Below are 13,671 nucleotides of genomic sequence, written 5' to 3' on the forward strand. Positions count from 1 at the left end.
GTGAGGCCGGGGCTCATCCTTGGCTCCTGCAGGACACGGGGACACAGAGTGGGCAGGGGTTGGTGATGCCCTGAACCCTGAGCTCTCCTAGGTCAGTAAAAGCGATGACTGGGGGAAGAGAGACGCCCCCTCCCCAGACCCAGGGTGAAGCCTGCTGGAGGTGGCTCCCAAGAGTTCTTGGATCCGATATGGTCCTGGGTGCTTTTCCCAGGACTGTTGGGGAGACAGGCCCTGGCCGGGGCCTCTGCTGGGGGTGGGGTGCACCCTGGAGTGCGGGGGTTGCCTGGCGGAGCCCCTTCTGCTCCTCACTCCTGACCCCCTTCTCTTGGCAGTGACCTCTTTGGAGCAGAGCCTCCGGTCCCTGGGGATGCCGAGTGACACGCAAGAGCTGCGGGACAGCCTGTGAGTATGTATGCAGTGCACATGTGTGTGTGGGGTGTGCCCTGCCCCCAGTTGCACATGGGTGAGGCCCTCCACAGGGCACACAGGTGTGCGCTGAGGTGCACCTGTAACACCCCTGTAGACACACCTGCATGCAGTGCACTCAGGTGGCAGGACATGCAACCGCTTGCACACTTTCTGCCCCACTGACTGTCCCCAGATGTGCCTGCCACACACCAGAGCTCACAGAGGGCCTGCGCACTTGTGGTGCACCTCTGGGACACCACACGATACAGGTGTGCTGTCTGCACTGCCGGTTTGCAGCGGTGGACGTGCAGGCTGGGCAGGAGCAGGCCTTTGGGCTTTTGATTCTGCCCCTTGGGGTCCCACTGGGTCTCCTGTCAGGGTTGTCCAGAGGCCTGCCTGGGGTCGGGCTGGGTAAGACAGCTGGTCTGCGGTGAGGTCAGCTCCTGACAGAAAGGCCCCTCAGGTGCTGGGTCCCCAGGAGGAGAAAGCAGGTGCTGCAGGAGCCCAGCCTGGCTGGCGTGGGGCAGGAGCTCTGTGTTCAGGCCAAGGCTGCCAGGCCTTTCTCAGGGTGCCCCAGTGAACCCCAGCCCTTCCAGCTGCAATCCCAGCACAGTGTGGAGTGGAGGGCACCAAGAGGGAGCCCGAGGCCTGCATCTGAGAGCCCCTGTCCCCTTTGCCACCTCCCTGAGGGGGCACTCTCAGCCTGAGCCATTATGCCTGGAAAGGGGGTAGTGTGGGTGGTGGACTGCACATGCTCTCGGGGGGCACAGGCTGCCGCCAAGGTCCCCTGTCTCTTCCTGGCATAAATGTTCATTGGAGAGTTTGGGGCTCGTCTCCCAGGCGGCCCCCCCATCCTTAGACCATCCAGCCCAGAGGAGACCCCGGGGGCAACTGGGTTCCCTGGGACGCCAGGGTACTTGGGCAGAATTGAGCCCAGTGTCCCGCATGGAGCCACCCCAAGTGCTGTGCCTGGACCCTAGGACTTTCCCAGTCCCCTCTCGGGGCTTCCCAGCCTGGCCGCCCCCTTTCCTACCCCTGTCCTTGGTAAACTGCAGTGCTTCTGGGATGCGGACAGCCCACAGTGTGCAGCAGGTGGTGGGGGCGCCTAGTAGATCCCTAACCGCCACCTTTGCTCTGGGCAAATGGAGCAGTTGGTGGCCCCCAGGAGAGAAGCTGTCCTGCGGTAACAAGTCTGACGGCGAGCCCCAGGGCCCGAATACCCGGGGGTACAGTGCTTGCCAATGTCAGGCCAGCACCTTGTCTCTCGTCAGACCTCAGTAAGTGCCGGGCCACCAGCAGCTGTCCCTCCCAGCCCTTGTCAACGCAGCACCTGGCCGGCCTCCCCAACAGGGGGCCTTATGGTTTGGAAACCCAGGCCAGGCACCTGGCTGCACCTCTGAGGTCTGGGCCGTTCACTTTTGGGCTTCACGTTTTCTACTCTGATGATTCTTGATGCTTTGGAATTAGAGATTGTGGCAGAATCACGCCCAGAACAGAATGGGGCTCCTCGTCGGGGCTCCACCCTGCCCTCAGCCCCTGGTGTCCTGCCTGCAACCTGGGAAGGAGGGCAGGTAATGTGATTCCAGCTCTATCGATGGAGACTCTGAGGCTCCGAGAGAGGTTGCTGTGTGGCTGAAGCTGCACCTCTGAATTGACAGTCCAGCCAAAACCCACCCACCCACCTGTGTTTCCTTCTGTCCATCCCAGGCAGGCTGGGACCACCCCTGCGAAGTCTCAGGGTCCAGTGCTCGAGGCAACAGAGGGCCCTGGGCAGATTTTATGTGCAACTCTATTTTTAATTAGCCTTTATGTTTCTTTTTAAAAGTAACACGTATTGTTTTCTGATTGTGAAAGTAACATACGCCGTTGTAGGAAGTTGGGCACACAGGATGTCTGAGGCAGCGCCGTGAACGTTTCGGTGTTTCCTGCCAGCCTCTTCTCAGACCCACGGGCGTTCTGCAGAATTGGATTGAAGTGAATCATGTTCTGGATCCCGCTTTTTACACTTAGGATTGGGGGTGTATGTGCCCCCCTCACACGTGGAAAACATGCCCTTCAGAGGTGCGGACACGCTACTGAGCCTGTGAGATCATTGAGCGGAGACGCTGGCCGCTCTCCAGCGGGCCCCGTCTTCAGCCTTAGGAGCAGCTCCCGGGCTGTGCTGCCGATCTCTGTGGCGCCGCCTGTGTCCGGGGGGAGCCTCTGTTGTGGCGTCCCCAGGGCCAATCGGTGGGCTGCCTCGCCCGGTGGCCCTGGTGGCTGGAGGATGACGTCCCCTGCGAGGGTCTGGAGAGGATGGCTGGCTCTGGACCCTCCTGTCCGTCCGACACAGAGCCTCCCCCAACCCCCGCAGGGCCCCCCAACCCCCTTACCCTTCCTCGCCGCGGGGTGGCTGCTGCCCAGGCTGCCTAGCCTGCTTGCCTGGCCTTCCGGAGCCTTCCACGACCCTGTGCCCTGGGGGAATTTGCACTTCACGGACCTTTAGCATTTTAAAATAACTTGAGACCTCCGTAAGGTTGCCAAGCTTATATTTTCCCCACGTTGATAGTTCCCAGTTCCTTTTTTATTTTGCCAAGTAAAGACATTTAAAAAAAGTACACTACCATCCATCGTTGCTATCATTTTATTAAAAAAAGACATCTCAGTGCCCCTGCGGTGGGCGGGATCCAGTCTCCAGAGAAGAGAGCCCTTCAAATGGAATGAATTTAGCTTCCTAAGAACCTCGGAAGGCGCAGCCTGCTTTGCTCATCTTGCGTGAGATAGGTGTGGGCTTTGCATTTCTCTCAGCCCCCGAGAGTGGACCCTGTCCCGGCCCTCTCAGCACAGGCTCCCAGACTGGCTGAGGTGGCCCAGTCCATGGAGGTGACACTTAGCGGCAGCAGGACCGTGCTTGTCGGCATCAGCCCGGGGCACTGCTGGAGCCCCTTGGGATGGTAGCTGAAGGAGTCGACAGTCATTCAGGAGCCCCGGGCAGGACGTCTGCCTGTGGGTGGGGGCTCTGTCACCAGGCTCCGGGGAGCCCAACTCTGAATCCTTAGGGCCGGGGCCCAGCGTGGGTCAGTGATGATGGTGTGGCCTGATGCTGGGCCTGAACCGTGGCTGAACCCATACCCAGCTCTCATAGCCTGTGTCCATGGCAGGGGGGGAGTCTCCTTCCAGGACAAAGCGGGGACCCTTGCACTGGGCCTGCAGGCCCTGATGCTCTGTCGTCCCAGCTCCTCTGAGCAAGTGTGTGGGCTCGCGTGCTAGGCTGGGGCCCTGGCCCATGCTGCTGGCCCCTCACATGCTGGGGTCACCAGTGATGGTTGGACCCAAGGGGAGCTGGGGGTGTGGAGGGAGGCACAGGGGAAAGCAGACACCACGCAGGGAGCTGGACTGCAGCTTCCATCCAGGCTGAGGTCCGTGCTGGCCCAGGTCTCAGTGGACCCTGCCTCCAGCGTGACCCTGCACTGGTAGGGACCACTCCGATGGCCTCCTCTCCCGGGTGGGAACTACGTGGCTGTGGAAGTAGCATCAGAGCTGCATGGTGCTCCCTGGCAGCCCAAAGGGCAAATACCCAAGCAGGGGTGGGAGGGCGGGCTCACGAGTTCCGTCTGGACATCATCTACTGTGTTCGCCCCCCCACGCGTGTCCTCAGACACTGTCTCCCACTCCCCCCAACCATGCATGTCCTCAGCTTGGTCCTCTCCCCACCTCAGCCCCTGCGAGGCCTTTCCTTCCTCTCTGCCTCCATTCTTGCCTTTTCCTGTGTGGCTGTGTCTCACCTCATTGCCCGTCCGCTCTCAGCTGGGGCTGGAGCACCAGGAGGCATCCTCCCTCACACGTGATTGCGGGTGGGTGACACTGATCTCAGTGGGGGTCACTCGGGTAGCTTGGGCTCTCGGGGCGTGGGCCTCTCGGGAGCTGGACTTCTGTGTCGGCTCAGGGCTCTTGGGTGAATGTTCTGACCAAGAAGTCATGAACCACATGACGTTGCCTCTTACGACCATCTCAGAAGTCACGTAGCCACGCCTCTGCCGCCCCCTGTGGCTGAGGCGGTCCTGAGCATGGCCAGATGCAAGGGACCTTGACCCACCGTGCATGTGGCGGGAGAAATGTTGCAGAATTTTTTGGCCAGTTTTTTCAAGCTGCCACAGTCCTGAAGCAGCAGTAGACGTGGCATCTTTGAGGAGCCAGAAGTGGGTGGCTACAGCCAAGTCTGTCGGTCAGGTGGGCCTGGGCCAGACCACACCAGCCCTTGGAGGCCTGGTAGATTGTTTGGGCTTCAATCCCCAGCAGTAGGAAGCCAGTGGAAGGCTCTGGAAGGGTGTGGCACGATGAGGGGAGTGGAGACCAGGGATTCTGGGGACAGAGCCCTATTCATGCACTCCTCGCCGTGGCCAGGCTCTGAGGCCGGCCGAACAGGGAGGGCTCTCAGCAGACCTTGACCCGCCGGCACACTGATCTTGGACATCCAGCCTCCAGACTGTGAGAAACCGCGCCCCCTGCTCCTGGGCCCCGGTGTGCGGTGCAGTGCCAGAGCGGCCGGCGCGGACGAAGCCAGCCCTGCTCATCAGCTCACGGAGGTTTGGTGGTTTCTCTTCGGCGACTGTGCGTACTGATGCTCTGAGCGTCTGTGTGGACCCCTGTTGTCCCTTCTCTTGGGTTGGTCCCTAGGAGTGGCCTTGCTGGTCAGATGGTGACTGTTTAACATTTTGAGTAGCCGCCAGACTGTTTCCCAGGGGCTGCACCTGTACCCCCCCAGGAGAGCGTGAGGGCTTTGATTTCCCCACTCCTCCCGACCCTCGTCAGCTGCCTGTGACCACAGCCGTCCTCCCACGGGCGCAGTGGCATCTCAGGGTGGATTGGACCTGTACATCCCGATGCCTGGTCATGTGGAGAGTTACTGACGTTGGTATGTTTTCTGTGAAGACTGTTTGGTTCTCCGCCCGTTTTTGAATGAGGTTACTTGTCTTTTTATTGTTGATTTGCTTCCTCCTTCCATAAGCTTCTTCCGGGCTCTGCTGCTCGCCCTCTCCTGGGCTTCTGCCCTCCCTGGTTTGGGCCACCTGTCGGCCTCCTTCACCGGCTCCTCCTTCCAGTGTCTTCTCCTGCTTCCTCCATGCCGGGGAATCAGGCATCATCGGCGCCCTCCCGGGGCCCGTTGTCCACTGCAGAGACTTGAGGGGTGGCCTTGGTGCCCCGCACCTTCACCTAGCCTGGCTGGTGCTGCTGAAACGTGTCTCCCTTCCCCAGCTCCTGGCCACTCCACCTCTTCTCTGGGCCACATCTGGCCACGCTCCAGGTCCCCGCCTGTTCCTCCTCAGTGCAGCCTGGCTGGGCCTCCCCACTGCTGGTCCCCCTCGCCTTCCAGGTCAGGGTCAGCTCCTGTGCCCGAGCCTCCAGCTGTGCCTCCACGGCTGCCTCTGTCCGTCACCTGCCCTGGTGACCGTTTGTGTGTGACGCTGCCCCTTGCCCAGCCTGCTGACCCCAGCCACCCTCCAGCCTCAGCCGGGTAGCCCCTCCTCCTGCAGACTTGCCAGGCTGGGGGCGCCAGGGCTTGGGGGCTGCCTACGTGTCCGGCACAGAGGGTGGTGTGAGGTGGGAGTCCAGCCTGATGTTCCTTAAATGTGATTACCTAGTTGCTGCAACTCCATTTGTTGAAAAAAGACTGTCCTTTGAATGCCTTGAACACCTCGGCACCTTCTTCAGTGATTACTTGAACGTCTACATACAGGGGCACCTCGGGGTTATTCTGTGTCACTGATCTCTGTCCTCAGGACGGTGCCGTGTTGTCTTAATTACAGTTTCATGCGGAGCCTTGAAATCCGTTGGATCTGACCACCAGCTCTGTTCACCTTTGTTTGAAATTGTTAGGGATGCTCCTGGGCAGTTGTATTTCAGTATCAATTTTAGAATCTGCTTGTCAATTTCTGCTTTTTAAAAGCCTTTGATAATTTTGTAATTTTAAATCTGTAATTTAACAATTTATAATTTTATAATTTTAAGCCTTTTACAATTTTATTTGGGGTTACCTTGACTTTGCAAATCAATTTGAGGACTGATGTCTGAAGGACCCTGGGCCTTCCTAGCCGGGAAAGTGGCCGGCCCTTCTCTCATTTCTGTTTTTATTTCTTTCAGCAGTTCCTTGCGGGTTTTAGTGCACTGGTCTTCAGTGGATTTTGTTAAATTTATGGCCATGTTTTCATGCTTTTTATTCTAGTATAAGAGGTATCATTGTTTAAATTTCATCTTCCTTTGTAGATGCCCGTGCGTGTAGATGACCAGTCCTGCTGGTTGCCGCGCCCTGTGCCCTCGTTAGATTCCAGCTTCCCTAGGATTTTCCACGTCTGAGAACCTGTCTTCCGTGACAGAGGCAGTTTCGTGTCTTTGTTTTCAGTCCCCATGCTGCTCACCTCTTTTCCATGTTGCACTGTTGTAAGCGTGTCCTTTCACAATCAGAACGTCATAACCCGTAAAACGCCGCATGGAGGCAGGACGGTGGGCGCCCCGCCCGCCGCCCGCCGCCCCGCAGGGCCCGTGCTGGGCGGGCTTCACAGGCTCTTTCCCTCCAGCTGATCGTCTCCCTTTTCTCTTCTAGTTTCTTAGCTTTTACACGAGTGGGCGTTGAGTTTGGCCGGACGTTCTTTCTGCGTGGTTTTATTGAGGTGATTTCCCCCCTTTTCAATCTGTTCTATTAACACGAGGATTACAGTCACTGGTTTTTGGATGTCAGACCAACCTTGCCTTCCTTGGATGAACGCCTCTTGGTCGCAGGATGTTACCCTGTTTGTGGGCGGTTGGATTTGCGCCCCTAACACCCTGTTAGGGGCCTTGCTGCTGTGTTCCTAGGTGACCTGTGCTGCTCTTTTCTTTCAGGTTCTTTAATTAGATTTTGGTATCAGGGTGATGCTGGCTGCGTAAAATGGAAGTGTCCCTTTTTGTCTGTTTTCTGGAGGAGTTTGTGTGGTATCTATGTTACTGCTTCTTCAAATATTTGATAGTGAAGTCATCTGTATTTTGGGAACGTTTTTAAGAACAAATTTAATCCCTTCAATAGATATAGAGCTATTTAGGTTTTCTGTTTCTTCTTGAGTCAGTTTTGATCATTCTTGTCTTTCAAGTAATTTCTCTGTTTCATCTTAGTTGTCAGATTTATTGACACGTGATTCATAAGCTCTCAGGAGCTTCCCACGTTCAGCCCAGGCCAGCCCGGTGCCCACACCCACTGTTGCTGTGTGGGGGTCCTGCAGGGAGTAAAGAGGGGTGTCTGAGCTGCAGCTGGAAGGCCAGGAGGTTCCCTGGTGTCTGCAGCCTGGAGCCAGGCCAGGGTCCTTCCCTGGCTTGGCTGTGTGAGCCTGCAGGAGGCCTGAGGGCAGGGTTGTCCCCCACCACTCTGTCCACAGGAGCGGCAGTCAACCTCACACCAGCAGGGTGCTGGGAGAGACCCCCAGCCTGGGTCTGGAGATGGGCGTCTCACCCGCAGCCCCAGAGGCCTACCCAGCAGGCTAAGGTTTCCTCAGCGGTGGTCCCAGGGCCATCTCTGCGGCCACCCTGCTCCCTGGGCCTGACTGGTGCTGCCCCCTGGGGCCTCTGCGGGAGGGCTCAGGGCTGGGCCCCAGTGGTGCAGGTGCCAACCCCATGGCTTGTGTGTGGGTCCGTGGAGTCCACAGGGTGAGGGGTGTGGTGACAGGGACCCGGGCTCACTGTGCACTTCCCTCCCTCCTGCCTCACCCGACCACCCCTGCTTCCTCTCCTGTTTCCCTCCCTGGGCCTGCCTGTGTGTCCTTACTCCCATCTGGCCCTCTTTCCTCTGCCTGCTTCTTCCTTCCTGCTGGCTTCCCTCTCCCGTGTCCCCTTCGCACACCCGTGCCCCACCAACCCCGCCCCCCCATCTTCTCTCCCCTCCGCCCCGCACGCTTGCTTGCCCCAGGCATGCGGCACAGCAGGAGACCAACCAAACCGTTGCAGCCAGCACCAGCGCCCTGAAGCAGATGGCCGAGCTCCTGCGGGGCTGCTCCCGGGTATGTTCCCTGGGGACTGGGGCGGGGTGTGGGGGCCAGGGGGCGGTGCAGCGTGGGGAAAGGATGGCCCATGTGGCTGCTTGGGGCAGAGGTCGCGTGTTCAGCCGTCCACTGGGCAGTGCCACAGGCCAGGCAGTGGTGTGGGTGTTGTGGGCTCCCAGCCCTCCTGGACAGGAGTGCCTCCGTCCGCTGGGCCTGAGACCCCTCCGCTGTTCCACACGCCCGCGATTTAACCATCATGGCCTGGGCGTGGGACCAGAGGCAGCTGCCTGGCCTGGCCTTTCACCCAGGGTCACGCTGCACCGGGCAGCGTCTGCCGCGGTTCTGTGGCCTTGGCGTTCGGGGACCTTTTTGTCTGTGGCTTTGTGCTTTATTCTTGCACTTATGCCTGCCTGAGGCATCACGGAGGGCAGGGCGGGGGCACTAGATTTGAGCTCTGGTCTTTCTGGGTCCAGAGCTGTATGTCACCAGGGCAGGAAAGCAGAGTTGAGCCCCTTGGAAATTCAGAGGGATCCCTTTTATAAAAGCAGAATACATCCTTCCTTCTTTCAGTCCTCCCATCCACCAGCTCGCTTTTTATCTGTCTGTCCATCCATCCACTTACCCGCCTGTCCACTGACTTACCCACCCATCCATCATCTAAGAACCCAACAAACATTTACTGAACACCTGCTCTGCCAGATGCTGGGAGAGGGATCCAGATGAGGTCCCCCATTACAGCTCTCATAGTCCCGTGGGAGGACGTGCTGTCCGGGCGGACTGCCAGGGGGTCACTGCTCTCTCAGGGAGGAGAGGCTGTGCCATCACCTGGAGCTGGGGTGGATCATGTGGGCTGGAGCTGGAGCTAGAGGGGTTCTGCCAAAAAGCACTGAATAACTCCCTGAGCTCTTAGGTCTGTCCTGGGGCATACATGTGGTGCTAATTACAAGAGCCTCACCTGGACACTGAAGCAGGCGCCACAGAGCTGTAGCCACACAAGGACTGGGAGGCCCAGATGGTACCCAGTGAGCCTGAGGGGCCTGTGTTGGAGAGCTGGTCTCGCTGAGACGTGGCCGGCCCACTGGTGCACCTGCAGCTCGCCCTCACCCATGGGCTTGCACGGGGTGCATGGTGGCAGTGAGGGGTGGGTTTTGTGACTTGAAACGCAGGGTCTGGGAAGAGGCCAGGGCCCTCCCGGAAGCTGACGGGAGGTGCTGGGGGCAGGAGGGGACTGGGAGCCCACGTCTGCGTCCTGGTCCAAGGACACTGGGACAGGCGTGGTCTGTCGGTGCCAGGCTGCGTGGTGAGAGACGAGGGCTTAGGGCTCCTGATGGCCGGTGGTGCTCACACACATCTGAGCGGGTGGTGCCAAGGTCCAGGGCCTGCTTGTGCGTCCCCTGGTTTGACAGTATGTCTTGAGTGCCGGCTCTGTGCAGGCATCATTCTGGACACTGGGGTGCAGAGACCAACAGGGGACGAGGTCCCATTCCAGCGGGAGGACAGTGGCCATGGAGGGGAGCCAAGGGGCTGGTGCTGGCTTGATGGACGGCTTGGTGACTGCAGCTCTGATGCCGGGGACAAGATGCAGCCTTGTGTGTGGTTGGGCACATGTGCTCTGGGGCCAGCGGCCTGGCTCCACCACCTGTGTGGACTGGAACAGGCCTCTGAGAACTCGGGCCCAGGATCTCCTGAGCTGTCAGATGGGGCTCCGAACTCACCTGAGTGGTACTGGAGACCAGACAGGCATGCTGTGCCGGGGCAGCTGGCTCCGCGGTCAGTGCTGACTGCGTGTTGGGGCTGGGTGGGGCTGGCGTCGGGCGATGCTGTCTGTGCTCACGGAGCCCTGCTGGTGTTTTTGGGGGATGGAGCAGGTGCAGTACACATGGACGGGCCCGGTTCTAATGTGGGGGTGATGATGGCCGTGGGACTGGTGGTGGGTGGACCGGGGGCTGTGGGGCGGGCGCTGCCAGGAGTGGCAGGAGGGCGCAGGAGTGTAGGGACTGAAGTGCCCGAAGACAGTGGGGCTGCAGAGGCAGGACGAGGCCTCAGACCTGTGGAAGCCGTCCTCTCTCTGCAGCAGGAGCGCCTGCAGCTGGACTGCCTGAAAACTCAGCTCTCAGACGCCGTCCAGCGCTATGGAGTGGTGCAGAAGGTGAGGCGCCGGCAGGTGAGGTTGCCGGGCGGGTGGGGTGGGCTTGGTCCCCTGAGCACTCGCTCAGTCAGCCTGGCATGGTCCCATCCCCTGAAGCAGAGGACGGGCAGCCCCGCAGACACATAGCAGCCGCCGGGGTCCCGCTGGTGCGGCTGCGGCGCGTGCAGTGAGGGCTCTTTGACTTCTGGGGCACGGCCCAGGACAGTCCTCGCAACGGCCTCTTGGGAGGGGGGACAGCAGGTATCCCTCGTCCTGACAGGTGAGGAAACAGCCCCAGAGAGCCCGGGTGTGTGGAGGAGGCCGTCTAGCAGAGTGCCTGCCAAGCCCGGCCCGGCTCCCAGCTTTCCTGACATGTGGGGCGGCTCTCTTCTTGGGGCTGGAGCTGTGCTCTGCCGTCGGCCGTGGTCCAGTACGTCGTGTTTATCTGACGCTGCTGCTCTCTTTCTCACCTTTTCTGTTCTTCCTGTCTCCCTCTTCTTGTACTGTATCCGACAGAAAATTGCAGAGAAGTCCAGAGCCCTGCTTCCCACGGCACAGAGGGGTGGCAGACGGCAGGTGGGTACTGAGATTGACCATGGTCAGTGGCTGTTTGGGGACAGCATAGAGTCCGGTGCCACTGGGCTGCAGGGAAGAGCAGGGGGTACCAAGGGCAGGGGCCTCTGTTTGAGGACGTCACCTTGACAAATGACCTTTGAGGAAATTGGCATTTTTCCCTCAAGTCTCTAGCGCGGGCTTGATGAGGAAGGTAGATGGTGTTGACGTGTTGAAATGTCCCTAGATCATCAGAGAAGTGACAGAAAGAACTAACTTAAGATAAACTGTAGTAAAGCAAGGCTGTGTGTTATGCTGTGGGTGACACTGAGAGCACAAGAACGGGACCTGTAAGATGGGTTAACAGAGAGGAACAAGTGGAATAAAACAAAACTTGATTAATTTAAAAGCAAAAAAAGAGAAATAAGCAAAAAACAGGAAAAATAGGGAACAAGTTGTGAGATGGTGGACTAAACACCACTTACGTTAAATTGAAATGAGCGAATCCCTCCAGTTACAGGGCGCAGACTGTCAGACTCGGTTAGAAGGAAGATACTATGTAGTGCTTGCCAGAGGTGAACCTGAAATGTGAATCTAGAAAAGTGTTGAAAGTAAAAGGATGGAAGAAAGATTCATTATGCAACCATAAGGCAAAAGAAAACGGGCATGGCTGTATTAGCATCAGAATAGGTAGACGTCACGTGGAGGGGATGGTGGCGACACGGAGGTGCGAGGTGCGTTGTGCAAGGACAAAAGGCTAATTTAAATGTAATTCTAAATTTATATGTAACTGTGTATGTACGTAATAATTGAGCATCAAATAATATAAATACAAAGCAAAACTGACAGTAGTAAAAGGGAAAACTCGTAAATCTACAATCACAGTTGGGAATTAGGACACACTTCCCTAAGTGAGTAATAAAATAGACCAGAAGGATTCAGCGAGGAAATGAGAGATTCAAATAATAACCTGACCTAATTGGAGTTTATGACAGCGTCCCACCGCGAGAGACCGGGTGTTCCTTTCAAGCGCACATACACGTACACCGGACATTAAAGCCAGTCTCAGCAGATTCTAAAGGGTTGAGTGTGTTCTCTAACCAGAGTGCAATTAAAGGAGAATCTGCTAACAAAAAAATCACTGGGGGGCTGAGAACTTAAAGAACACAATTTGAAATAACCCACGGATCAAAGAAGAAACCGCAGTGGAAATTAGAAATCATCTTGAACTGAACAAAGACGAAAGCGTAGCAGTTGGAGACTCAGTGAGGACCTGGCCCAGGCCCGGCGCCGGCCGCGTGGCTGGGGGCGCTGAGGGCTGGGGCACAACACTGCCGCTCCCGGCAGACTCTTTACCTCAGCTCGCCCACCCACACAGGTCACTTCACTGGATCCTTGACCCATATTGTGATCGGAAAGGCAACGAAGCTTCTAGAAGCCACCATGGGAGGCTGTCTTCACATCTACATAGTGAGCAGACGTTCCTTACACAGATGAAAATGTGCTGACTAGAAAGAGATGGTAGACTTGACTTTGTGAAATCTGTACACCCATAAGGGAATGAAGAGACACCCCACAGTGAGAGAAGGCGTTTGCACAACACATCTCTGAAAACAGTTACATCCGTGATATATAAAGATCTCCTACAAATCAATAGGAACAGGCAGACAACTCAATTCAAAAGCACACAAGGGTGAACATCACAAGGCAGGGTGACCCACCACGCCTCATCACTGCACGCCTCACAGCTGCCGAAGCAACTGAAAATGCAGATAGACGCGCGGGGGAATACCACGTGTCGGTGAGGCCACGGGGCACCCAGAGATCTCGCCCACTTGACGGGAACCTTGCTGACGTTGGCCAGAGTGCGTCACCTTCCTACCTGTGACCTTGCAGCTCCACCCGAGGTGTGTGCCCCGTAGGAACGCACACACGTGTCGTGGAAGCACTCGGCACTGCGGGACACGCAGCCGGCTGGACAGGCACTTATGCCAAGTCCGTAAGTGGAAGACACTCCTTGCTCTGTGGCCAGCAGGGCCCCGGTGGCAGCTTGGACGCGTGCTGAGCCCAAGGAGCGAGACTGAAGAGGACGGAGGTCGAAACTGGGCCAAACTAACAGGCAGAGTTAGAAGCCAGATGGTTTTCCTTGGTTGGGGACAGTGTAATGAGTGGGGGTCTGGAGGGCCACTTCTGGGGTCCTGGAGTGTCCGTACCTGACCCGAGAGTCGTTCCCTCACTCTGGCTGGCGTGCCTGTGCATTTCTGCTGTGTACGTTGGGCTGTTGCTGCCGTTACGGTTGGATGTTTCTTAGAGGAGGAGGGTGGCCGCCAGTGCCCCTGAGAGACTGAGAAAGATTACGTCATTTCCGGGAACGTCGTGGGCTGACGTCCACGAGCTGACACTGCAGGGTTCAACCCCGGGGTGTGGCTGTGTCGATGCCCCAGACTTTGGGGCCACCGTCTGCAGGCGGAGGGTCCTGGCAGGAGTGGGGATGGCCGCTGCCCACCGGCTCTCCTCCGAGCTGAGCACTGGGTGTGGCTGCCAGCAGGTGGGCCACAGTCTCGGCCGGGAGCCGGGTCTGTCTCCCGCCAGGCCAGG

At 57.9% G+C, this 13,671-nt stretch overlaps 1 protein-coding gene across 1 annotated transcript in view; it reads left to right on the top strand.

Moving 5' to 3' along the window:
* TSNARE1 (t-SNARE domain containing 1) overlaps positions 1-13,671 on the top strand; it is an 85,664-nt gene that overhangs the window by 48,756 nt on the left and 23,237 nt on the right. The window contains 4 exon segments of the mRNA XM_064476788.1: positions 333-402; positions 8,321-8,411; positions 10,468-10,542; positions 11,038-11,097. Of these exon segments, the coding sequence (XP_064332858.1) occupies positions 333-402; positions 8,321-8,411; positions 10,468-10,542; positions 11,038-11,097 (296 nt within the window).

The sequence above is a fragment of the Camelus dromedarius genome, chromosome 20 (assembly GCF_036321535.1).
Source record: "Camelus dromedarius isolate mCamDro1 chromosome 20, mCamDro1.pat, whole genome shotgun sequence".
Taxonomy (NCBI): domain Eukaryota; kingdom Metazoa; phylum Chordata; class Mammalia; order Artiodactyla; family Camelidae; genus Camelus; species Camelus dromedarius.